This window comes from Perna viridis, chromosome 6, assembly GCF_037379345.1.
Source record: "Perna viridis isolate PV_CMFRI_1.1 ecotype Kerala chromosome 6, ASM3737934v1, whole genome shotgun sequence".
Classification (NCBI taxonomy): domain Eukaryota; kingdom Metazoa; phylum Mollusca; class Bivalvia; order Mytilida; family Mytilidae; genus Perna; species Perna viridis.
In genome coordinates, this window is record NC_142450.1 from 37,441,206 (window position 1) to 37,466,174 (window position 24,969).

Sequence of the window (24,969 nt, forward strand, 5' to 3'; positions counted from 1 at the left end):
TTACAGTGTCTATATCAAGTGTTTTCTATTAACATTGAAAAATTGAAAAGACACTAATAATGAAGATATATACAATAAATGGTGACTCATTTTGCAGTTTTTGCCTGATGTTATTTCCCTTTCCATCCAAGTAATCTTTTAATGTAGTGTCTGAATTTGTAGTCAAAGATGCTGTAAATATATGGATTGACTGTATGTTCTACAATAAATAATCGATTCATGAAGATCAGAATATTGAGCTCTACACCAGGAAGTTTAAACCAGAAATGTTTGTCTTGAGTCGTGATAACAAACATAACAATTGTCGGCAGATATGATAGAAGATAAAAAAAAACTAGTGTCAAAAACATCAGGTTAAAATTAACCTTGCACCTTCTTATTTTCTTTATACGATTTTGTTTGTACTGAAACCTGATTTCACTCATGGTTGTGTTCCCTTGTGAATTCGACCTTGTTCCTACAATGGCTTCGTTAGGATGTGTTTCATTCCCTCCATTAGGAAGATAAGTATGTTTCCATTCTCTAGAAAACTTGGATCTTTTGTAAATGACTCTCCCAATTGGAACATATACACTCACAGTCACCAGAATATTAATGATAAGTATGGCCAAGAGAGCTATATAGTATGCATGATTATTAAGGAAAGCATTACTATGTGCTATAACTGAACAGGAGTGTCCAGTAATATTGTTTTCATTGAATACCCAGTCCACATCTCTGACTCCACTGGCCACCAAGACAGGAATGGAATAACCAAGTGAGATCATGAGAATTATAATAAAAGCTGCCTTTTTTCTCCACTTTGTTATTTTTGTCCCATGTTCTGTACAAACTTTCATATATCTTTGGATGCCTATAACAAGGAGCATGTGGGCAGATCCTGTAGATGTAAAACAGCTAAAAAAGTTCAGTGTGCGACACATTACATCTGAAGGGTAATTCACAAAGTAAAAATAGTCACTCACATGAATAATAGTACTGGAAACAATGGCTATGAGGTCTAAAGCAGCAAGTTTAGGTATAAAACATCTGTCCTCGTTCTCACATTTCAGTCTCTGAGAGTACACAAACAGAACTGTAGTGTTCCCAACTAGTCCAAATATCCGGCAGATGATATTTATAACAGTGTTTGGTAGGAGTATCATTGTGTAGTGATGGTTCCAGTTTAATGTCAAGCTGTTGTTAAAAGCCATCTTCAATGACACAAATTATTTCACTCTGCTAGATGGTATTGTTCTCTTTTCTCTTTTTAGTAGTCAAATTGTACAGGTTTTATATTACAGAATTAATGGTTTCATTGAGATAAAAACAATGAATTTGTTCCTTGATTTTTAGATATTTAATGACAGTATTTACAGAGCAATATAACATCATTTATAAACAGAGCCCTATTTTTGCAATGATTCTGTTGTAATTAAAAGTATCTTGGTCAAAATCAAATGAAGTGCTAGGCAAACTAAAAACAGTTATTGAAACAAGAGTCCACAGATTTTGCCCTAATTACAGCATTGCCCTGGTAGTTCCTGACCTAGTTAAGAGCCTTTGTAGTATTGAATGATACAACAAATGATTCTCTTATTAGGAACTGGGTTATCAGTATTCTTTATCTTAGTTTTAATGGGATTTTTTAATGTGGTAGTAGGAGTAGTTTTATTAGGTTGAATAAACATTGAGTCTCTATTACAGTATTACAGAAAAACTTGAGTAAAATTGTCCAAACAGATTAAATGTGGGATATAAGTCAGTTGTTCTGTTTCAAGTATTTTTTGTCCAGTTGGATTCATTCTTGTTCTTGGTTGTTTTAGGCAGGTGTTATGGGTTCATTCTTCTACTTACTTGCTTTAGGCAGGTATTATGGATTCATTCTTCTGCTTGTTTGAGGCAGGTGTAATGGGTTTATTCTTCTTCTTGCTTGTTTGAGGCAGGTGTTATGGATTCATTCTTCTTTTTGCTTGTTTTAGGCAGGTGTTATGGGTTCATTCTTGTTCTTCTTGTTTGTTTTAGGCAGGTGTTATGGGTTTATTCTTCTTCTTATTTGTTTTAGGCAGGTGTTGTGGGTTCATTCTTGTTCTTCTTGTTTGTTTTAGGCAGGTGTTATGGGTTTTTTCTTCTTCTTGTTTGTTTTAGGCAGGTGTTATAAGTTCATTCTACTTCTTGCTTGTTTTGGGCAGGTGTTATGGGTTCATTCTTCTTTTTGCTTGTTTTAGGCAGGTGTTATGGATTCATTCTTCTTTTTGCTTGTTTTAGGCAGGTGTTGTGGGTTCATTCTTGTTCTTCTTGTTTGTTTTAGGCAGGTGTTATGGATTCATTCTTGTTCTTTTTGCTTGTTTTAGGCAGGTGTTATGGGTTTTTTCTTCTTCTTGTTTGTTTTAGGCAGGTGTTATAAGTTCATTCTACTTCTTGCCTGTTTTGGGCAGGTGTTATGGGTTCATTATTCTTTTTGCTTGTTTTAGGCAGATGTTATGGGTTCATTCTTGTTCTTCTTGCTTGTTTTAGGCAGGTGTTATGGGTTTATTCTTCTTCTTGTTTGTTTTAGGCAGGCATTATGGGTTCATTCTTGTTCTTCTTGCTTGTTTTAAGCAAGTGTTATGAGTTCATTCTTCTTCTTGCTTGTTTTAGGCAGGTATTATGGGTTCATTCTTGTTCTTCGTGCTTGTTTTAGGCAGGTGTTATGGGTTTATTCTTCTTGTTTGTTTTAGGCAGATGTTATGGGTTCATTCTTGTTCTTCTTGCTTGTTTTAGGCAGGTGTTATGGGTTCATTCTTCTTTTTGTTTATTTTTGGCAGGTGTTATGGGTTCATTCTTCTTTTTGCTTGTTTTAGGCAGGTGTTATGGGTTCATTCTTATTCTTCTTGGTTGTTTTAGGCAGGTGTTATGGGTTTATTATTCTACTTACTTGCTTTAGGCAGGTATTATGGATTCATTCTTCTGCTTGTTTTAGGCAGGTGTTATGGGTTCATTCTACTTCTTGCTTGTTTTAGGCAGGTGTTATGGATTCATTCTTGTTCTTGGTTGTTTTAGGCAGGTGTTATGGGTTCATTCTTGTTCTTGCTTGTTTTAGGCAGGTATTATGGGTTCATTCTATTTCTTGCTTGTTTTAGGCAGGTGTTATGGGTTCATTCTTGTTCTTCTTGCTTGTTTTAGGCAGGTGTTATAGGTTGATTCTTGTTCTTCTTGCTTGTTTTAGGCAGGTGTTATGGGTTTATTCTTCTTCTTGTTTGTTTTAGGCAGGTGTTATGGGTTCATTCTACTTCTTGCTTGTTTTAGGCAGGTGTTATGGGTTCATTCTACTTCTTGGTTGTTTTAGGCAGGTGTTATGGGTTCATTATTCTTGTTTTTGTTCATACCTGTTCATGTTCAGTTAAGACTGGTGTTATCATTGTTCTTCTAAGGCATAGACCATATTCTTCTCAAGGAAGGCCTGGGATTTGATGTTGAGTTAGAATTTGTTTTTGTGCAAACATGAAAATATTTTTTTTCAGGAACAGCTGGAGCTAATAAATTTTATTTGAAAATCCAAATTGTTAAGTGATGGGGGAAATATTGAATCATATCTCATTGCTGTCCACGGCTGAGTAATAAAATTTTTTGCTCAAATTTGAAATTATTGGGTTTTTTTCAAAATAATCCCAGGCTCCCCTCAGTATAATATGGTAGGTGCCTAACCTAAATTTCTGGTATATTTATACCCCACACAACAAAATTGTGTAGGGTATAATGTTTTAATCCTTCTGTCCCTCCCTCCATCCAATTCTACACAAGTTTTTTTTTCATTTCATTCCAATCAACTGATTGGACATTACAGATTTTCTGCACTATTTTCTTAACCCTTCCAAATATTGCAGTATTTTTTGGTATGTGTGATGTTTCTCTCTGTATAATTATTAATGCCATTTGACTTTGAAAATTTCATAGAAATTACAGTGTTCTACAACTCTTGCAGATATAGAGCTTAATATTGGTTTGTGAGTCTACCACCAACAGTTACAGATCAAGCTTATCCTTCATTTTGTTCCAATGATTTTTACAGAAATAATGGTCTTTGGACTTAGAAAATTTTGAGGGTCCAATATGTGGGTGCGTGGGCTTATAAGCATGTTCACTAAGGTTCTTTAATTAGTAGTTGATTTAGACAAGTTTCATTGCCATTACTTTTAGAATGTGAACATGATAGTGACTCTCTTTAAAGGGAACAAAAAATATCAAACAAAATAATCAAAGCATTTAATCTTGTTAACAAACAGCCTTTTGCACTAAAATTTGAATTCTAACAAACAGCAACAGTGTAGTACCAAGAAATTAATTAACATTGTATTTCAAAACATCAATAAACAAATATACAGTACATTCCTTGATAATTTTTGTAATATTCTTTAGGTCTGACTTTGAAAATGCAATAAATTAATCTGTCAACATATTGTTAGGTTTAACATAAATCAATAAATAATATTTAAAAGAAAAAAGAATAATGCTTTTCATTACTTTTTGTTTACTTTACTTTCAACTTTATTAACTCATTGATGACGTGTGTTTAGAAAATTATTTTCTGTCTTTGCTCAAAATACACAACATTTTTGAGGAGATGACTTACTTGATTCCATAGAAAATTTCTTATTCCAAATCTGATTTGAGATTGAAAGATAAAGTGTACTATTACATAACCATATAATGATAAATGCATAAAGGCAGTGTTTCTATCTATTGCTGAGCTAAAAAATCTCCCTATCAACTCATTAATAAGGCCTACTCTATGATAACAGTGTTGTCATTATCCAAAACTCAAATTAGTTTGACCTTAGTGTAAACTAAGTGTTTAAATAATACATGATTATTTAAATAGAACCAAATCTAATTTTAAAATTTAAAATATTTTATATGTTATATTTTGTGGTTTATTCTGAAAATATATTACATGCCACAAAACACTTAAAGTGCAAAAAACTGAAAGTGAAAATGTAGAAGAGTCCCAACATCTGCATATTCATGTTTTCTTAGATGAATTTTAGATGTTATCCCTGCCTTTGGAAAATAAAATAAAATAAAATAAGAATAAAACAAGAAAAAATATATTACACTATAAATTGCATAAAAGAAAGAAAACTAAACATTCCATGAATTAATTTACAGTACAGTGATAATGTATAAAATAATTTAAATTACTGACAATGTTTCTTATTAGACAAACCTATAACTAGGTCGACAAATAAAGGTCGTGTTACTATACTGTAAATATGTAACTTAATAATAACAAACTAGGACTGACACCCTCCTATTAAAACTACACATACATTAAATCACTTCAAAGTAAAGTAACAATATGATTAAAAAATGGAAATTAAGTTGAAGGAGGGCTACAAGTACAAGGATTGTGCTAAGAATCAGTGTATTGTAATTATATTCCAGTGAATAACATCCAATAAGTAAATGTTATTTAGCTAAAAAAGAATGATACTAGTATGTAATTGACATGTGCTACAGACATAGAATTCAAATGTTAATTTTTTTTTTTGATAATCAGTTTCACCACAAATAAATGAGGTCATTGAAAATTCTACAAAATGAAAATGAATAATGTACAAAATATACACCAAATTCAATGGTCATCTTAATAACTAAGTTTTTAATTTTACTTTCATTACAATGTATTATAGCTTATTCCAACCTATTTATTATTGGACTGTTACACAGTATTTACAAAAGTGAAAATAAATGACAAAAATCTCCAAATTCTAAAGCAGATATGAAAAAAAGCACAGTAAGCAAGAATAATAAAAGTGGTTGATTATCAGATTTAAGGTGGGTTCTTAGTTTGATCATCTTTAAAACAGCTTACTATTGCCAACACAAAGTGAGAGAAATACTGGATATATAAGTAGAACTTACTATAAAACACGAAAATATCACAGAAAATGTATTAAAAATAAAATATATGTTTAGCATTATATAGTACAATGAAAGCTGTGAAAAAAATAAAGAATAATATATTATCCATCAATAATTTAATATTATCAATTAAAACAATTAAAAAATTGTGTTTCTAATTAGATACTTATAACTGTTCTTATTTAACATTAATTTATTCCCCTAAAAAATATAAACAAATAAATAAAATTGGAAAAGTATTGACGCAAATCTGATTTGTAGTATAGAAGATGTCCAGGTAAATGTATTTTAATGAACTCTAATAAAAACTACAGATGTAAAAAGCATAAACAGTGTTTTATGTAAAAAGTGAAACAAGAAAAAAAATAGATATCATTTTATAACAAAACCATAACAGTCAGAGAATATAGAAAAACAACTCCAAACAAAGCTCAGACATACTACTATAGGCAAACTTCATACCACCGTACATTGTATCTATTATCATCAGACCCTATAGAAAGAGCTTCATTTAAGTTTTTGATGGAATGGAACAAAAAGGACAATCTCAATATAATTGTTTCCATGGTTTCATTTTAATTGTTACATCCAGTAATGTTTAAGCTTATAAGCATACATTCTTAAATTTTTTATTAAAAATATGGTGTTGCGAGACAATTTTATAAACATATCAATGATTTTAAATATATTTCATTGCATGTTCATTCAATTTTCCTGATTATTTATTCAATTCAAAACACTGCAAAAAGAACCTATCAACATTTGAATCATAATAGTGTTCTCATCTATAATTTTATTGGGGTTCAATACTTTTAGTAACAATTTGAAGACACTTGAAGCACCCTTAGCCTATAATGCAAAAAATATCAAAAAATTAATAATAACCTATTGGCCTAGAGCAAGTTTAACTTTTGCCACAATCAGGGCAGATAACTTGTCCTTCGTTCATCAGGAAGCCACGACCAACCATGGAAGCCTCACATTTGCTACAGACAAAACAATCACTATGCCAGTGACGATCTTCAAAGGAAATAAACTTAGTTCCACCGAAACCTGAAACAAAGAAAAAACTTTAATAGAGTGGGAATCAAAATATGACAATTTATATACCTGTCCATTTGTTCACTTAAGTACGAGACAACTTGTGACAGTAAAAAATTACAACTACATTATATCAACATGTCCAAACTAGTTTAATTGTTCTTACTGCCTGATATTTAGTTAGCTGGAATGCACTACATAATTTATCTTGTCATTTTTATTTCTTACATAACCATTCAAAATGTATCTCTGTTTACTGTGCTACTAGTATATCAGCACTAGCATTTTAACCAGAATTGTTTTCTAGGAATTTTTCATGCATTCATTCGATATGAAAGTTCTGCAAATTATTTTAGGTGTCGTCTGAGGGCTAAGTGAGCGACTCCAGGGCGACTATTTCGCCCGAATCACCCAGTAGTGGAGTCCTGTACTACATGCCTGACTCATACATGGACTTATACTTAATGAACGTATTAATTTGTTCAAGTCTCTCTTGTTTATTTTAATGTTATTGATATAATACTATTTACCTGAGATGGGTTGTTCACATCTACAGCATTTCTTTGCAAAAAGATTTCCATAGCATTCAGCACAGTATGGTTTATCTTCCTTTGAAGTAAATTTCTCTTTGGCTAACTCCTTGCTACAACTAGTACAAGTGAAACATTCTCTATGCCAGGGCATGTTCTTGTACGCCACACCTCCTTTGTTAATCACCTGTAATATGGAAAATGGGTTATTTAGAATTTGTAAACTTCTTATAAATGTCTAACAGGAATGTAAAATATTTTCTTTTATTAATTACATTGAAACCTGTTTAAACTAAAAGCACAATAAACAATTATAAACAAGTAAATATTTCAGTCCTTTCCAATTTCAATACATATAGAACTGATATAAACCTAACAAATCCTTCTGCCCAAATGGGCCTCATTTAGACAGGTTTTACTGTGTGCATGATCAATTATGTGTAAGTAAATATTTTCTATACTGTATACATGTATTTTAAATACTTTGTCACTCTTCAGGATTTCATGGAATTTGAAATTTACTTATGAATTGGTTTATATCTGTTTTTCATATTTATACTAAACCCGAAATACACTCTGAAATTTAGACCATGTTTATTCATTGGACTATTTTTACTTCAGCTTTTGTATTATAAGTTTGAGAGTACGATCAGTGGTCACTTGTAGGAATGGTAGGTAATTATGACAAAAATTAAAACATATGACCTCCAGTAAAATGAGTCCTATTTCATTCAAGATAACTTACTCCATTACACTTAGTACACTTCTGGGCGAATTGATCTTCATAACAGGGTACACAGACAACTTCGTTATCACGTGGGATAAAACTCTTGGTTCTGATTGGCTCCTTACAAATCATACAGCAGAAACAGTCCTCATGCCATTGTTTGCCCTTGTACTCAAACTTTTTCATGCCTGCAAACATAGAATATAATAGATTAACAAATAACCATGATCAAGGGGACATAACTCTAATTTAAACAAAACAATGACACAAACTCAGGAAGAAAACAAATTCTAAAAGGATTTCTATTCTACTTAAGGATAAAATATCCTAGCAGTCACAGGTTTCAAGAAATTTTCTGAAATGATCACACAAGGAGAAAATGTAGGGGTAAAAAGCAAAATTTTGGAAAATGCAAACTGCAAGGTGTCTTCCTATGTGCAGTGTATGATGATGAACATAGGTAAACTATAACAAAAGGGAGTGGGTTGCTAACTAACCAAATGCCTCATTTAGTGATGAAACTAAGTGCTTTCACAACATTTCAATGCTTCCAAGAACATAAGCCAGCTGCAACCCATAAGAACAGAGGACCCTTAAATTCATTATAGATCAGATGCCATGAATAGAAATCATTGAATATTGAGACCCTAACGTTAGAGAAGACCAAAATTGGTAAAATGAAAATTATGAATCTGATATACTTCAGGTTTTTAAAAATACTGCAAGATGGTGGATAAGGGGTTTCTGGTACATGAACTCCTGTAATATCATGGAACATATGAAAAGATAACCCAAGCAATAATTGGGGGTATGAACTGATGTTTACTTGATATTATATAATTTACAATCTTATGAAAAATCTGAAAAAGTACTTAATCTTCAATATGCAATACAAAGAACCCCCTTTTTTATCAGACTATTTCATAAAAGTTCTTAAAGCTCATAATAAAAAGCTTTAAAATTCTAAGAGACATCCAGGCATATTGTACAGAATATTGCATTGTAAACATGAAGATGCCAAAATAAAGAGGGTATCTTTAAAGGGAGCTGCACAATAGGAAACACCAATAGACTTCAATAGGAATAAAGCCTTGGTAATAATTCTATGGGATTTACATGCTGATCAGGGTTAAAAATGACAAGACTCAATTTATCATTACCAAAATGAGGTGTGAAAAACTGAAGCAAATTGTTCAACTATAAAGGGAGGTCATGGTGAAAATGTGTGTAGTTAGAAAAACCTCCATGTTTAGAAGGCTGTGGGATGCATCAATGCAAGATCATCATCTCATGTATGTGGCTACCTAAAAGCTAACTTAGGCATAAAAGTATAGTAAGCACCTATATCAAAACTAACACTTGAACAACCATTATTACATGACTATTGTAACAATGTATATAATCTTTATGACTATATCATGCTCTAAGGACAACATCTTTTGACCTATATTTACACCTTACATAGATGTACTTTACATTTTAATCTAGTCTACTGTTTAAACTTCTAATTCAAGTGAAATAAAAAGAACAATTATCACAAAATTGTATTTCTAAGAATATTGAATACACTGAAATCAAACCTGAAATCGAGTTTGTATTCGCTCATCATAAGATATCAGAAAACTTAAAGAGTTATCTCCCTTAAAAAAATTCACCCCCACTGCTACAATTTTTTTTTTCAAGATTGAAAAGTTTCCTGTAATGGTCAATTTACATAGAAACAAGTAAATCAGTCATAAACTTTCTCAAGTAAAACAAACAATTTCACCCAAGAAAAGTTTGATATTAAAACAATTCACTCCTAATAATTTTAGAAGGACTGATACTCATTACATACCAAGAAAAGAATTAAACAAAAACATGGCATTTTATTCCCCAGAATGTCTGATGACTCAATAATTCCAATTTGTTCAGCTGTCAGTTTAGACAATAAATCTATAGATTTGAAAAATGAGAGATCACACGCCTGAACCCATACATGTTATATGAGAAAATCAAGAACAAACTAATAATATATCACTATAATGTGAACACACCAAAATAGTTAGCCAGACCCAGAAAGTTACAGAATGAGTGTGATAAAAGGTGAAACAAAGCAAGTTATATATGTTTTTGAAATATGCAATTATATAAGGCTCACCTAAAACACATTTAACAAGTACATTTAGAATGTATTGCTCTTAAAGAGGAAAATCATATATTCAATTATCAATCATTAAGTTTCTTTCTTTTTAAATCACAACTATGTATATGTTTATCTGATTATTCATCAGGGTTTTTTCCATATTTTTTTGTATTTTGATTATAATTCTTTATTTCCTCAAAGAAACTCATAAGACAGACACCAAGTGACAGCAAATAGTGTTACCATATCCTCAAGTCCAGTAACCGAAAGAAAATAAAAAAAAATACATGATGCTGATCACCAATGCTGTAAAACTGAAGCCACATTGAGCGGCATGCTATAGACTGACCTTCTTGTCCTAACCTCTCATCTCCTGTGTAGGCACGAAAAATATAGTTAGCACTGTAGCTTTATACATTTACAGTTAAACCTTTGCTCAAGATTTCAATATTGGTACATAGTGTATTGGAGTTTTATTATTTATTTTGTCAGTAAATGAAGTCATAGATTCATTAAAAAAAAAACATCTTTAGAGCTAAAAACCAATCAAAAAGAGATTCAAATAAAAATTCAATAATTAAGTTATAAATGATTCATCATTTCTGGGTTTTACTGTAAATGGGATAGAATAGTTACCAAGCAACAACAAAACACTGTCTAAACTTAGCAACTGAATTAAACCTAAATAAGTATTGCTAGGCCAATTCAAGTTAGTGTTTCGATTCACATCCCTGCCTTCCCATTTACAATCATATATGTTTAATATTCAATCTTTTTTAACTTAAAACTTTTTTTTTCATTAAAAGATACAAGAATAAAACCCTATGTTCAACCACTAATTATTTAGAAAGGGGACAGGAATCTAACAATTAACATGAAGTGGCCTTAAATAGGGAAGTTAAACACAACCTAAAATAAATATTAAAATGCATAAAAAAAGACACCAAATGAAGGCTAATAAATGGTAATATAATGTATCTGAACATGTAATGGTATCCATGGTATGATACAAAAAGAACTTTTATTCACTGGTATCATTTCTTTTCAGTAATATGTAGTTGGTTAGTCATTTTTTCAGGTAAATCTGAAGGGTGTTTTGTGGAAGAAGAAAAAACAGAAATCTTATTTCAGTTTTAAATTAATATAAGCTCTGGAAATAAATGTTTAGAAAGCATTATGAAGGGAAGATAACTCTTCATTTGTAATAGAAAGTATAAGTATTTAAACATAAATATTTAAACATAGACATCTGTCTTGTTCTAATTCATTTTCAAAATCTGACTACATTTTTAACAGAACTATGAAAGGGATAAAACAGGAACATAAAGAGTCAAGGATATAATTTTTTTTCTGTGAATCACTAATGTTAAGGGATATGCCTGGTTTTTAGAAATAGCTGTCCGTTTTGTTCATTTAAACTTTAATGGTCTAGTGTCTAATCTCTTAAGGTACAAATAGCTCTAAAATCCATCTGGAGTTTCTCTATATGGTCAAAAGCTCCCAAAATCAAAAACATCATGGGAAATATGCGCCCACTAAAACCTTTTCAGTTTTTTATAAGCAAACAATGGAATTCTTCTTGAACACATTTAACAATATAAATAAGTCATTTATCTTCACTGGTAGAATTATTTACACAGGGACAAAAATATCCAGATGATACATTAGAAAATAAATAGTGAGCAAAGAAAATAAAATGTCAAGAATTAAAACAATCTTTAATTTTGCTGAAACAAAAATCTCATTTATTACTAACTATAAAATGCTGCAACATAGAAATCAAAGATTTATTAGTCATCTGTTTGCCTTAGAAACAATAAAGAGTAAAGAATTATGTAATGTTATGTCAGAAGTGATACTCATTACAGAAATTTTATCAGAAGTTGCTTTTCTGGACTCGGGTTAAGGGTATTGCTGAGATCAGCATTATGTTTGCAATATAGAGTAATCCAGTAAAGCAATAATGTCACTAAGTGAAGATGACCTATAAACATGTCTACCTCTAATTCTGGTGTATGTTGGTTTTATTTGCACTTATTGCTATACATGACTAGAACTTAAAGTTTCTATATAGATTTCAGATATGCTATTCTAGCAGACTGCAATTAAATTGTTGAATGAGCACAGTCTAAGTTCTTATTTTGTTTCATTTGGCATACTTTGTTGACACATTTTTGGATATTATCCCATAATTATACAGGATTAAATACACTGTGGTTATCAAAGAAAACTCCTCAGATAAAACAGTCAGTGTGAATCAAAATATCAACAAAGCTAATACTGTGAATGTGTTATTGTTGGTGGGACACCACTTTTTGTGTTTTTTTTGTGGGTTCCACACTAAGCAATTCTCCTAAGCTAATCTAAGGAAAAAAATTCCCAACAGATGTGAAGATAGGGCAAATCTAACAGAGTTAAGAAAACAAGGCTATTGTTTGCTGAAATCGTAGAACTCTCTCATGATAGATCATTCTACATTGTTTTGTGTATTTAAGAAGCAGACATGTCAATCTCAACACAGCATCAATACACAAACAGGTTTTAGAAATTAATTTCACTAATAATTTGGTTCCAGCCTCCTTTAATTCTATAATATAAATACATATAATGTGGATTTCATATCTTTCACAATATCATAGGAATAAACTTACAAGTGTAAGACAATTATTCAAAATTGAGACATAATGTCAATACAATAAACTTGTTCTTGGGGAAAACAACATAGAAAGAGCAATACATGTATCAGTAACCCCCAGACTGAATGGTATATCTCTACAGCATTGTAAAGAAATGATTCAATCAAGGACCAAAATAGATAAACAATAGAGATAACAGTAATAGTTCTTTTGGAAGTATCTGCAAGCTTTTGGTCTGGTTAAATGGCAAGTCTTCAAACATGGAGAAGTCTGTTGGTTAGAATTACTCATTTGAAAACAGTTATATAGGGTCCTTAAACAATTTTAAATAAAGGTCTTTTAGAATAAGCACACTGTCAATCAGGTATTCACAATCCTTAATTGTGAACAAAAGGTGTAAAGGAAAATAAATTATGAAAAAGAATTTTTTTTTTCAATTCAGTAAAATAAAAAAAAAGAAACAACAGTGAAGTCCCATCAGTCAATGTATTCAATCACTCAATATCAATTGAAAAATTTTACATGAAAGAGTTACATTCCCTTACATGTTAATTTGCAGTAAATAACTCAATTTACTGAAATGATAACTTACACTGTAAAGAGATAGGTTAATTCATAACATGTTACCCCCACTGCCTGGTTTTTAGGGAGTCTGACACTAAGTGCTACATGGCATGATGGTTAAAACAAGTCATCAGCCTCTAATGAATTCAATGAAGTTGGCATTTGTTTCAAAGACAAACTAAAAAGTGTGTACCAAACAGAATATGATGGATTTATCAAATAATTGATAATATATCAAGATGTCACTGTTGATTATTATATCATAGTATTTTGCACACGACACTTAGATCAGTAAGGCTCATGCTGATCCTTATTTGCTTTGCACCAAACACATTTGGCTTTGGACTGTATTTCACTTTTTGCACACGACACCTGAAAGTTCTGATGCACAAGCTCCAGACCAGAAAGTGCACCAGGAAGATTATGGAAGATTATTGCCTGTTATAATTAGAAATGACAAAGAAACTATCTCATCTGTAATTAATTACTGTTTGTTGGGTATTTATCACTGCAAAGACATTATGTATGATGATGTAAAATAAAGGGGCAGACAACCACTGCAATGACAGAGGTCAGAAATAAGGTACAGCTTGCGTTCAGAAAATTCTGTTACCTACATGAAGTTACAGACAGTAGTATCTTTGGTATTGTGTTTATTGATGACTTCCATCCACACTCTGGATAATGATATCAATTAATGTAATTAATCTGCATGTAACTGGCTCATTATTACTTTCATTGCTTTGGTGTTACATAAAAAAGTATGCAACCATATGCAATTCCAATATTACTAATAAGACCGTAATCATACAAAATATCTAGAAATACAATGTTTTATGAAGGACAAGATAAGTAGACCAGTCTACAGTGTGTGTCATAGAATGGTTAATATAATCAGACACTAGATTATAAGTGTTTTTTTTTTAAATGACAGACCAAAACAGAAAAAGTCTACAGAATTATTTAAAATAAAAAAAAACTTAATTAATTGAAATAAAAGACAAGATTGAAGCCTAATCAACAGTTATCTACCTTAGTTTTTAAACGATGAACTAAATACACATCTAAAATGTAATCAAAATCAGAACTAAGATGAGGAACAATTAACATTTGGGAGAAACATAATTATCTGGCTGATCTGTTTCATTGATGAGAAGCACCAAGATTCTAGTAAAACAGATGGCTAAATGCTTTGGTTACCTGACAAAAAACAACATCATTAATAAATGAAAACATTACTATTATATGATGTAGAGAGAAATAGAATGTCTGCTGAGCCTTTTGATCTAGGAAGAATATGACCTTCAGAAAAGTACAAACAAACAAAATCTATCTATGACCAAATTGGTAGTTCTACGTCAGTTGACGTCAAAGAAAGCCTTGGTAGGTTTACAGCAAAACAGAACTTTGCACACGGCACTACTGCAACTTGTGTATAAATATAATTCATATTTGTTAATTAACAAGATGACAGAGAATGGTAATGAACAATTTGAGAAGACAAAGATCTTCCGCCTACTGTGGATACCTAACAAAGTAACAAGCTCAATTCACAAGGAATAATGTTTTCTTAACATTTGTTCTGGCACAAACTTACATTAGAAATATGCAACTTAATGAGTCATACTGAAGAAATTGTTACAGACATTTTGCAACAGAAATTGTCTAATTAATGCCAAATTTTATAATTTGTTACACAGAGAAAGTCAGCAATTATTTTATACATGCACTAAAGAAACATGTTTAGTAAAATGATGTATAATTCAACACCAACATCTTCAAAAGATAGACAAGATCCTCAATTAACAGAAACAAAGATGATGAGACATAATTATTATAATTGGCTTTCATTTTCCTTTCTGAAAGTGTAAAATTTAGTTTAAATGCAAAACTCATACTACAGAGCAGTGTAAAATTTTCTAAGATTATAGTTTTAGCAATATAAAGAAAGGTAGACCAAAGAACTGGTGTATACTGGTAATTGTTCTTCATCCTGACAAGTCCTGAAAGAAAACTGCAAAACATAGTATTTAGTCGGTCAAATATGAAAAAAAAAGCAATACAATTTAAACTAAATTTACATCCAACTAAAGAATCTTCTTAATTCAAATGATAGTTACCTCCCCTGAAAGGCTCTCCACATCCATCACATCTAGCAGCAAACTTGTTATCATGGCAGTCGGAACAGAAAATCTGGTCATTCTTAGGAGCAAAGGCTTGATCAACTAAAGACTTCTGGCACTCACAACATTTAAAGCAGAATTCATGCCAATGACGATCTTTGTACGACAAATCCTGAAATAAAAATGTATATTGTGAATGTGATGCACTAATACTGGTATGAACTCAAGAAGTGGATAAAAGTACACATATAAAAAAAATACTTCATTACAAATAATTTGGATATCAGTAGGTATGTACAACAGTACTATTTGAACTGTGAATGTTTTTGTCACTTTGTCAAAAGCCATCAATGGCCACCAACCACAAAAAAAGAGTTCGACAAAAGCCATTTTAGTAGGAGACCATAATAGGATTATAACATGCTAAAAATTAGTCAGAATTATGAGTATATTAAGTAGGACTCCAGATAAGAATCATGTAAAATGTGATACATGGTTGGAAAGCCTACATATTTTTATTTTTGATATTTTGTTTAAAATGCTTCGGTAAACAGAAATTAACATTTGGTTTTTCGTACAACCCATGCTCATAGGAGATAAAAAATTGTATAGAATGCACTGTAGAATTCAAAATTAAGGGACATAACTCTGTAAATGACAATCAAATACAATAGAATCTACTGGATTTTTAATGTTGATTATCTCTTAAGAGCAGGTAGATTTGAATGAATAATTACATATTTCATAATATAGACCCATAAAACAACTTAATTACAAAAATAAAATATGTAGCCTTTTTTGGGGTGTATCACATTTTTCAGATTTTGCATGATTCTTACAGACAGCTACTTAACAAGACTGACTACTTGAACACTAAATGAAATACTAGAATAAAAAGTTCATCTGTAAATGTATGAACAAATAACATTCATAGCCTGTGAAACATAAAAACCATGAAATATTTACACCCAACAAAACATTAAAACCACCTAACATTTACAGCAGAGTACCATCAAAAAAAACATATTGCCAAATTGAAATATCGTGTGTATAGAAAGTGCTTCCTCAGCTGAAGGTAGATAATTGGAGCTAGACCAAGTATTCTCATGTACATCTAAAAATTAGGATGTAATTCCTACAAGGAATGAAAATTCACAGACAGGTGATGAAATTAATTTGTACAACTGTATTATATCCTCAGTAAGCCATAACTAAAACAATATTGTTTAGAAAATCAACAAAGTGACGTCTAGAAGAATTTCTACAGAATGCTAGGTGTGGGAACAATTGATGATTATCAACTACTTTTTATTCAATGTTACTGCATTTTATGCATTCTGTTAAAATAATTGTCTATAGAATATTTTTAATGTGTTTAAAAACAAGTAACAGAGACATAAAATTGTTGTGATAGGTATACAAATTTACTGCAACTAATTATCAAGAGTGAAAAATAGGAGTCACACCAAGAGGAATCAGACAGTGACCAAAACTGCTTTAATATGTATATACTGTACAAAGTTTGAATATACTGGTTCAATACTTATTAAGTTATATATTACACAACATAATTACCATCCACAACATAAAGTGGCCAAAAAAAAACCACGTTACTACATGAAAGTATCAAACATCAATGGGAATTGGGAATAACAAAATCCACAAAAAATGGTTAAATATGGGAGAAATATTTACACAATATGATTTAGTTTACAATTAAGTTACATCATATTAGCAGTTGTATACTGAAACATATGTAAATATAATACACCTTAAGTAAGCCACAAAAATGTTTTATGTAACATCCTCAATATGTGTCTTACGAGAGATGAGAGAGATGGGTGACTACTGTAACAAATGGAATGAGTAATGAATCAATATGCAAGGTTTAAGTGCACATGACGATTTTTGAATTTTACATTGTGTACAAAGTAAACTCATGACATAATCAAAGACCTGAAATGATGTCACATAGTAAATAATGTTGACTTAATCATATTTGTGGTACTTAGCTTCAAACACAGAATTATGTTCAAACAATATGGATGAAAATTTTGAATCCTTGAATTGTACCATTCTACAAAAGAATAACCAATGGACATCCAATGGGAATTTAGGTGTTCAGAGAAAATAACTCAAGATGATATATTCTAGTTAGATAAAATATTAATAAGAAATAGATTCTAACCCAAAATTTAATTTACACATGAAGCAGTAGTTCTTTTTTTCAAAACATATGTTAGGCTTTTAGACAAACAAGCATCCTTTTAAGATGGTGTATGGATAAATGTAACACTGTATGCTGCAAAAAACAGAAACTCTTAATTCTTTTATACATAACTTGCTTTATTTTGTGGGTTCATGATTATAAAGAGGAACATACTTCAAATCCAATAGAATCCATATAAGACTGTCATGCATTCACAGTGTATAAGATATAAGCATTATCTTGATATTGATCAGCAGAGAAATAAGGAAGCGTGTCCCCAAGGCCCTGGTAACCCTTACAGTGACCATTGTAATATCTGATTCTTCACAGGAAACTAAACTAAGAAGTGATAATTCTACCAAATGAAAGGTAACTGCTCCTTAACCTAATCCTTACCTAACATATTATCTAAAGTGATCTGAATCAGCAAAGAAAACATGAACACAACAATTGGCAGACCAAACAATTAACTTGGGCCAAGAAGTAAATAGTTCAAGATCAGGCAGATGTATCTAAATACTCAAAGACAATCTGGAAGCCAGCTGGCATTATCAGCTCATAAAACCATTAAAGAGCCGAGTCATCATTAACAACAAATGATGTCATAATGAGGATGAGAGATAGATGTTTAGGGAGGTAATACATACATGATTGAAGGTGGAATGAGGAAATAACTGAACCAGCTGTTACAACTCCTATAAATGTCTCATGCTTCTAATTATATAATGAAAGTGTGAGAAAAGTATCAATTAGGCAACAGCCAATAGGACATGACAGAGGAACTAAGTTGAATCATTCAGACTTAGTTTTGGCTTTGCCGGAGGTCTTAAAAACTCATTTTTTTCACTGACACTGAAAGCAGTGCTCATATTGACTAATGAGGAAATAATCTGATTGTCCTTTAAATTAGAAACATTCTATCTGCAATCCTGGCCGTGAAAGCACTAATCACTATGCACTAATGTGTAACACCTAATTTATTATTTGTAGATTATCTTAAACCTAGTGCAAGGTTGTATCATTGTATCTGTATTGATTTAATTATACTAAGAAAGATCTGAGTAATACTCATGCAAGCTTCCATAAGAAAACCTTAAGTTATATTATCTCCCCTTGTAATCATTCGATAACAATTATCTACCTTATTGCACATCTAAGTATGATGCACAACTTTCATCAAAATCAACAGGACTGTTAAGAAGGAGTTTATGAGGTACAAGGATGGATATTTTGATTCCTATATTTAAGGCCTCCAAATTGTTTACAATTTTCCTGAGACCTTATCTCAGGCCAGAGAATAACACACATCTATAAAGTTATTAATTAGGTCTCATCATGTTATGATGCTTCATAAACCCAATGGGAAGGAAGGAATTGTGATAAAATAGGAGATGTGCTATGTTTATAAATATATACCCACTTCATGTGACCATGGCAATAGAAGTGGACAATACAGACGTCCTTGACATTACACATTACAATAAGCCAATCAAACAGAAAACCTGATTTAGTGATATGGGAAGGGTTGTCATTTAAGTTGGGAGATGCACCCTGTCTTGAAAGGGGCTACATATATACCTACTAGACCAAAGCATTATCAGGTCCCTACCAACTAAAGTGTTATTGTCTAGATTTTACCAAATAAAAATACAGAAATATGAGAAGAGACTTTTTCTAACAAAAAGAGTCTATAAAATTTTCAACAAATATTGTATGGTGGGTTATTTTTGCAATTTTGAAGCAAAAGATATATGAAAAATTTTGCCAAGCCAAGAGAATATAGTTTGTGGAATTAATTTTGGCATTTTCTTTTGACAGACTGCAAAAGTATGCAAAAATAAGCACACCACAGAAATCACCCACTATAGAGTATTTGAGCTTGTCACTGGTACCAATGAAGTTTAAACACACTTTGTAAATGGTGGCCATCAAATACCATCACACCCCTGATGTGTTACCAACGAAAATATTATGATTACATTAATGGTAAATAATTCATGTCTACATTCAATAATAATTTGATTACCATATCTAAAATTCACAAGGAAACACAGAACAGACATTACAGCATTGACAGTAAGTCTCTTGACAAAACAGTTTAGAAAAGAATCAATAAAATGCCTGCTTTAGTATTACAGTTATTCAGATGATAAATGTCAAATTCTGAACTTTACAAATTATCCTACACGATGTACTCAATTACGAATTTCAGATCACCAAAATGATGATGAGAGACTGCAACAAACATGAAGAACTGGTAAATAAAAATATTGAGAAGCCCTTTCGTCTTAGAACTTCAAACTAGAGAAACTCTGAATGACTATAAATATATGTAATATATAAACAAAGGAAAGTTGGAGATACAAGTATGGTACTTGGGTTTGTAGACTTAAAGGTAGGAAATGATTGAAAGGCAAGAAATTCATTGAAAAACAAAATGGAATTTAAACTATAATGGGTAAGGCGGGTAGATAATTAAATTTTCCTTAATTTTAGCCAGTCTTTCTAAAAAGTCTTTATTTTCTGTTGAGCTTGTATTTCCCACTATGCCAGCATTTTCATAGTTAAACACAGGAACTTAGAAATATGTGCAATGTCTGTGAAAATGACCATTGGTCTAGAAGAGTAAATACCCTGGCACATAAATTGGACCAAACGTTTATTTCAGATAAGAAGACCTTGAGATAGACCATTGATACAATAAGTTGAAAGGTCTTAATAACAATGAACTCTAACTTAAGTATAGATATACCTTATAGTCTGGACCAATAGGCTTCTTGCATTCTTCGCAGTTGTGTGCAAAAGTTTCTTGGTAGCAGGGAATACAATATGGCTGTTCCTCTTTCAGTATGTACCGACAGGCAACCAGTTTCTTGTCACACTGGTGACAAGCAAGATGGTCTTTGTGGAAGTTCTGGTCCATGGCTTTTGTGTATTCCCCCGAAAATATAAGCTGGAAAAGAAGAAAAAATCTGATAAAGAATGAGAAAAGTTATCATTAATGCACCAACACACCAACTTTGATGGGCAGTCTCAGGGATCATTGTCAGCAAGGACAAAATCATACATTCTAACCTATGCAATATGAAATACAAGTATCTTACCGACAGTGCATCAAAATGGAACAAACACTTCAACAAATGCAACATGTGCAAATCCCATTCACAAAACACTAAATCCAAGATAGATCTCTGATATTGTCTTCTCCTTTTGTAAGCACTACCTAGTTGCATTGACCTTTAGATGTACACCACACCTATACCCTCCAACTGTACACAACACCCTATGATGCAGTTCACTTGCATACTACATCTTTAACCCCTCCCCCTACTTGCATTTTTTACTCCCTTGTTGTAAACTTACAAAGCAGTTGTTAGATAGTTACTGCATACAGTTTCATTCACAACACGGAATAATCCTATACTGTGTCATTACTGAGTTATCAAAATTGATTCCATAAATGGAAACAGTGGTTAATATCCTCACCGTTGGTTTGTCTGAAACAAGTCCCGATATATATACAGTTAATCACAAGTTATGAGTTCTTTGCTTCATAATTAATTAGCCTAACTTGGGTAATTTCCTTAATTTTTCCAAAACAGAGTACATTCTTTCTCGTGTAAAATCAAATCTTCTAATTCCTGCTGGGTACATGCAACAATGCTTAAAATTCAAATAAATTTCAATTTATATGTGAATAATTTAACCCATTTCAGTTTAATTGATTCATAGCTTTTTGTGCCAGCTACTGTTCACATTCTGTTTACAGCATTGCTCAAAAGGATAAAGTTACAATTTCCATCCCCTTATCAAGATATAAAATAAGTTTTAATGATTAATACAAATTGATTATGCATGGTAGTAAAACAAATAGTGTAATTAGAGCCCACACAACAATGCCAACCATACTGAATAGAAATGTCAACTGACTTTTTAAAGATTTGACATTTTCACAAACAGGGTTATTTTCTAGATAAAGATAAGAGGAAAGGATTAGATTCTATAATTTTATTGATCTGGACATTTTTCTGATTAATCTACAAAAACCATCCATATTGGGATATGACCTATAAACAACAGCTTCATAAAGAAAATTTACAATAATCAGAATTTCTCAGTGAGAAACTTCTGACAATTATTGTAAAGATCCATGAAGCTGAAAACTCAGGAATTGGACAAAAACTCAATGGAATATGATTTCCGATTCATTAGTTACTAATAAAGAATGGCTTTAATTTCGATAAATTGGTCTGATCAGGCCAAAAAAAAAAAACAAAAAAACACAGAAACTTAACCAACCCTGCTTAGAGTAAATAAACCACTTTTTGCCCACTCTATACACTATATGCATAGTTGTCATTCCTTCTGCAAATTGCAAAAAACATTTTCTAAAGAAGAAGATTTTACCTATCCACCATAAAAACTTTTTTTTTTAATAATTAGAAGTAGCTAGAAAAAAAATATTATCTTGTTTTGGCCTCAGATAGATAGCAGTAGAAACCAAATAAATCCAGATGAAGAGCACATAAATTTAATTTCAGAAAACCTAGTTCTGACATGACCAAAGGATTGTTTTATTACAGACAATTTACACCTTGTTTAAAGAGAAGGAAACTGAAAAAAATTATTCATACAATGTCATTTCAGTCTTGACACTAAATTACCAAAAAACAACAACAAAAAATAATAAAAAAATACTTAAAAAAAAAGACCCTAACGTGAAAAAAGCTAAGGAAGATAAACTCCATGTAAATCTGAATTCTGAATCAAAATGTGGAAGAATGCAACTGGTTAACCTTTAACAAGGGTAAAAAGGTTGTATTTGCCATTTCTGCTTCATGTCACATAAAATCTAAAATCCCATAACCAAGTTATACATTTGGCTTTATAGCAAACATTGTGAAAACTTGGCAACAGTAGAACTAATTTATTAGTCTGTATCATAAACATGGAACTTTCATTGTCTCTCAATAAAAATCAATGGGGCAGTTAATTCCCCAAATAGCTTGCACAACTAATGGAGAAATATATTTAAAGGGTGTCCATTTAGTTTGATATCATCCATCATTCTGACTGCTGAATCTGATTGAGATATAAATAAAAACTTTTTGGTTTTTTGTAAACTAATCCTAGAGGATAGATGAGAAAGAGTGGGTCACGAAGGCCTATCCATCATGCAGTTTATCAATACTCAGGGTGGCACCATGATTGATTATGTATAGAAATCATGTTATTTTTTCCATTGCAGACTCTCAGACTACTAGTATTGCATTGCACAACCATATAATGGTGTCATAGGAGATGTACATAATGCACTGTGAAACCTGTCTAAACCAACCCCTTACAAACTAAATGGTTTGGTTTAGGCAAGTCCTTGGTTTACACAAGTTCAAAATGCAATGAAACTGATATTAAGGGACTTCAGAAGATGGTTTTCTCTTTACATAGATTCGGGAAGGAGAAGATTTCACTGTAATAAAAACAAACTGCAGACAACATTACAGTATGATGTTTCATTGACAACTATAGACGTCATTTACCCCTACTTTGTAGGAGCTATAGTGATCATGGTGTCTGTCTGTTTGTCTGTCCACAACTTGTTTATTACTGCAACTACTCATAACAGCCACTTTTATTTGATTTCAGACTTAAGCGAGATCAACTTCCAATTTGACAACTTTTTGTTTATTATTTTACCATATGCAACAAAGTCACTGGGAATTGTCTTCCTTTTGATAAGTTTTGCTTATAGTTTTTCTAATTATTTAAAGGTTCTTAAACTTTACTGAAGGAGAGATTAGAAGAATCATAAAAATGGTGAATGGAGTTTGGTACTAATTCAGCATAGGATTTCATGCAAAAATATAGTTTATTCCAATTATAGTGGTATATGGTAGATTCTTCTATTCACTAAACTAAAAGTATTTTATTCCTGTAATACATTTACAGCAAGTAAAATAGTTAATTTCAAGGGACAGATATGGTCTTTCTTGAACAGACAGTTGACAAGAAGATTTTCAACTTCCTGTTATTCCATAGGCGTACAAGTTCTTCTCAACTGTGCAGTTAACTATACTTATCACAATTCATCTGGTATCCAAGGAAGACTAAATCTATCCAGTGAAGTTAACTGTTTTATTCACTATAAAATGATGTTGCTTACAGACAGAATAATAAACAGACATACAGTCTCCAATGCAAAAGCAACAGAAGTTTACCACACTTTCTTTACAATAATGCAAAATTGCTTCAATATCCTATTACATAAAATTGAAAACAAAATCTTTGAAATGGCAGTTATCAAAATAACTATCATTAATGAAACTGTCAATAAATAGCCCTTCATTATCAAAAATAATGAATTAAGTAATTATAAACATATGTTAAGCAATTATATCAGATAAACTTACATACTTTAAATTCAGCTACATACAGGATATATTATAGATATCTGATTAAAGATTCCCTATAGATCTTCCAAATTTAGAACCAAGATAAAATTTTACAGAAACACATGCAAACTCACCTTGAATTTTTACCTGGATGATAATGAACTAAGAGCCTGATGCAAAATTAACAGAATACCTAGAAAATCATCAATTTCTTTATATGTAATAGACATAGAGGGTAGTGTGCAAAACTGTGTGCAAACTATTTCCTACATAGTAAGTGAGAGTTAACAGTTACATTCTTCATGATAAATCTCCACAATCAATCAGACATATTAATCTGGCTGCAAAACATCTGCATAACTCATCTGTTTACTATCATAATATAGATTATATGGTGGGATGAAGAGTACTGCCCGAGGACAGCAGGCTGAGAGAAAATAGCCTCATTGTTTATTTCCATTATATATACAGTTGAGATAAAAAAAGAAGTTCATTAGCACTATCCCAGAGCACTTTAGATAATAGAGATCAAGGTGTGAAAGTCATGATAAAAACTGCATAATTCAGTATGAACTAACAGTTTGGTAGCCCTAAAATTATAACACAAATATTGTCTGAGAATGGAAATAAATATTGAAAGTTCTAAATGAATGAAGTAAACCAATATCAAGTTTCTGAGAGTAAGAAAGAAATATGCATTGAGGATATATTATTCCAAGTCATATTGATAAGACACCAA

The 24,969-nt window shown here is 31.4% G+C and overlaps 1 protein-coding gene across 7 annotated transcripts in view; it reads right to left on the reverse strand.

The window, feature by feature from the left end:
• Window positions 1-4,207: 4,207 nt before the first annotated feature.
• Window positions 4,208-24,969, reverse strand: part of LOC148614808 (four and a half LIM domains protein 2-like) — a 75,488-nt gene continuing 54,726 nt past the window's right edge. For 4 of the 7 annotated variants that reach the window (XM_088589210.1, XM_088589213.1, XM_088589212.1 and 1 more), the window contains 6 exons: window positions 20,591-20,791; window positions 15,627-15,801; window positions 10,656-10,679; window positions 8,200-8,369; window positions 7,455-7,641; window positions 4,208-6,936 (listed from right to left, as the gene is read on the reverse strand). In XM_088589210.1, the coding sequence (XP_088445336.1) occupies window positions 6,788-6,936; window positions 7,455-7,641; window positions 8,200-8,369; window positions 10,656-10,679; window positions 15,627-15,801; window positions 20,591-20,791 (906 nt within the window). In that variant the 3' untranslated portion in view covers window positions 4,208-6,787. The remainder of the gene's footprint in view (window positions 6,937-7,454; window positions 7,642-8,199; window positions 8,370-10,655; window positions 10,680-15,626; window positions 15,802-20,590; window positions 20,792-24,969) is intronic. The other 3 variants (XM_088589214.1, XM_088589211.1, XM_088589216.1) reach the window with 1 other exon arrangement.